This window comes from Spinacia oleracea, chromosome 6 (genome assembly GCF_020520425.1).
Source record: "Spinacia oleracea cultivar Varoflay chromosome 6, BTI_SOV_V1, whole genome shotgun sequence".
Lineage (NCBI taxonomy): Eukaryota > Viridiplantae > Streptophyta > Magnoliopsida > Caryophyllales > Amaranthaceae > Spinacia > Spinacia oleracea.
The window spans coordinates 103,767,631-103,770,270 of record NC_079492.1 but is presented as its reverse complement, the minus strand read 5'-3'; the positions used below and the strand labels follow the sequence as shown (position 1 = coordinate 103,770,270).

The 2,640-nt window shown below is 36.6% G+C and overlaps 1 protein-coding gene across 1 annotated transcript; it reads right to left on the bottom strand.

Moving 5' to 3' along the window:
- On the bottom strand, positions 1–2,354 carry LOC110803611 (ras-related protein Rab2BV). Its single transcript, XM_022009135.2, has 3 exons — positions 2,167–2,354; positions 1,815–2,023; positions 1–839 (listed from the first exon to the last, which is right to left on the bottom strand). Exons 2-3 carry the CDS (start codon positions 1,977–1,979, stop codon positions 360–362), a joined length of 645 nt encoding a protein of 214 aa, XP_021864827.1. The 5' UTR covers positions 1,980–2,023; positions 2,167–2,354; the 3' UTR covers positions 1–359.
- Positions 2,355–2,640: the final 286 nt, after the last annotated feature.

Below are 2,640 nucleotides of genomic sequence, written 5' to 3'. Positions count from 1 at the left end.
TTCAACAAGATATGGTGTTTCCTATTCAATGTAATGGAAAGGTTCTAGTCAAACCTTCTTAAAAAACTAAGTGACAAATTGACATCAATTCTTGGGGTAGGTCACTACCAGTTAGTTCCAATCCAAGTGAACAGAAAAGGAACTAATCAACAAATGAATGGGAAACCTTCTAAGGATAACTCTAGGGTATTCACTTTCACAAGCTTGTCAATCGTCATCACAACTCAATGATCGAAAGTATTCTACAGAGTCTCGTCCCCCAAAAAATAAAGGTGAAAACATAAGGGAAAATTTTGGTAAAAGGAAACAAAGGAGAAAGAGAAAGCCTGATGCTTGCTAGCTATCCTCTGATTATCCCTTCAAGTGTTACAACACATTCTCCTCTGATTTCCTGCTGCGTCGGCAACATCGATGGTTGTGCCTTGACCAGGAAGGTTGCTGGTAGCTTCTTGGGCTGCCAAGGCTTTCTTGCTAATTATATGGTAAATCTCTGTTAATATTGTTTGGAAAGCCTTCTCAATGTTGACGGCTTCCAATGCGGATGTTTCAAGAAAAGACAGACCCTCCTTTTCAGCAAATGCATGCCCGTCCTCTTCTGCAACGGCTCTCAGATGCTTTAAATCTGACTTGTTTCCAGCCATCATGATGACAATGTTAGAATCTGCGTGGTCTCTCAATTCACGAAGCCATCTCTGGACATTATCAAATGTTTGTTTCTTGGTTATGTCGTAAACAAGGAGCGCACCAACAGCTCCTCTGTAATAAGCACTGGTGATAGCACGGTAACGCTCTTGACCAGCTGTATCCCATATCTGAGCCTTCACAGTCTTTCCTTCTACCTGTTGTTGAAGTACGAAAGATAATTCATTTAGTACTAGAAAGTTAATTAATAGCTAACCAAAGTTCCCCACCATTCATTGAATGTATTGGGGCTCAATGCTAAAAAGTCAATGTATAATGGTATCAACCTTTAACATCCAACGCTCATGGGGCCAAATAATTCCATGATCTCACCAATGATCTCAGATTCCAAAATGTACATTCATTCGAAAAAGAATCCTACCATTCAACTGATTATATGCAATGCCAGCTTAACTATGAACATTAAGGCCATCACCAAACAAATCAAGCATAAAGCAAATCCTATTAAGTATACCATCGACAAGAAAGGGAAGAGACAGTATAGTCCAAATTGGATACCAATAGGAAAGGGAAAAGGTAAGTAACTATGAAAAACCAAGGGAAACAGATCCAAGATCTCCACAGGTTCAAGTCATCCACAATCAGACAATGGGGGAGATGAGATTCAACCACGTTCTAAGCTCAACTTAAACTTCTAATACTTGGGTCAAAAAATGTGAACCATGTAAAATATAGGCATCAATCAAAAGGCAGGATTCAAGTACTTAGACAAACATAACAATAAACAACATAATCGCTTTATGACCAACACCTCTTTGAATTAAGTTTTATCTCAAAGAATATACATACGAAGTGTAATCCGATCAGCACTGTGATCAACAACTGAGCCTTAAGCTTCAAACACAAGTTCTCCATGATCATTGTATTCGACACTAAAAGGCTGGAAAATCAGACCTGTAAACAATTTGCTCTTACCAATCACTAAACTAGCACATAGAAAAGATCAATCTTTGAGGAAATTAAACACATGAAATGCAAAGAGATCGAATAAGGCGAAACGAGTGAAACTTACAAATCCAAATGATCTAATAATTCAATAATTACAATTATCATATCTAATAAATCAATTACTAAGAGCAGACAATAGATTAAGGAGAGAGAAAGAGATCAACCTGAAGAGTACGAGTAGCGAACTCAACACCGATGGTGGATTTAGATTCCAAGCAAAATTCATTCCTCGTAAACCTCGAAAGAATGTTAGATTTACCAACACCGGAGTCACCAATCAATACGATCTTGAACAGGTAATCGTATTCATGATCTACTCTATTCGCCATTTCTCTCACGACTGAAGAGAAACTCGATTAATGCGATCCAAACCCTAATTCAGATCCAATAGAAAACATTCAATTAATCAATGATCACAAAAAAAAAGGGGGGAAATAGATCGATCTTCGAGCAAATTGAATAAATCATAAATCAATGACAAGGATCAAAATGCTGGAGAAATGAAAATGTTTATACCTAATTGGAGAGGATATTGCTGCGAAGGAGTGTTGTTGTCGTTGGAGAAGTGTAGTGTTGAAAATTGAAGCAATTGGGGAAAAGGGAAAGAGAGGAGAGAGAAAGTGGGAGTTTTTGGGCGAAAGAGAAAGTGGGTTTGTGAATAACAGTGAAACGGAGAAAACGATGATGAAATGAACCCCGCTATTTGAAACGGTCTGTTTTGGTGTCTTTGGAAAAAAATAATGTTTTAAATTAGAATTGAGGTTATATCGTTGATTTTAACTTTTTTAAAATTGTTCTTTCGGTATCCCACCAATCCACCATCAATTTTCTGTTTTTGATTTTGTGATTTTTTGTAAGTTATTTGTATAGATGTACTTACTCCATTTGAAAATACGTGTAACGTTACTTACTTTTACACATGTTAATGTACAATTTTGTTCGTTACTATCTTAAATTCTCTTCAATCAAAATTTTCTCAAAAATTATAAA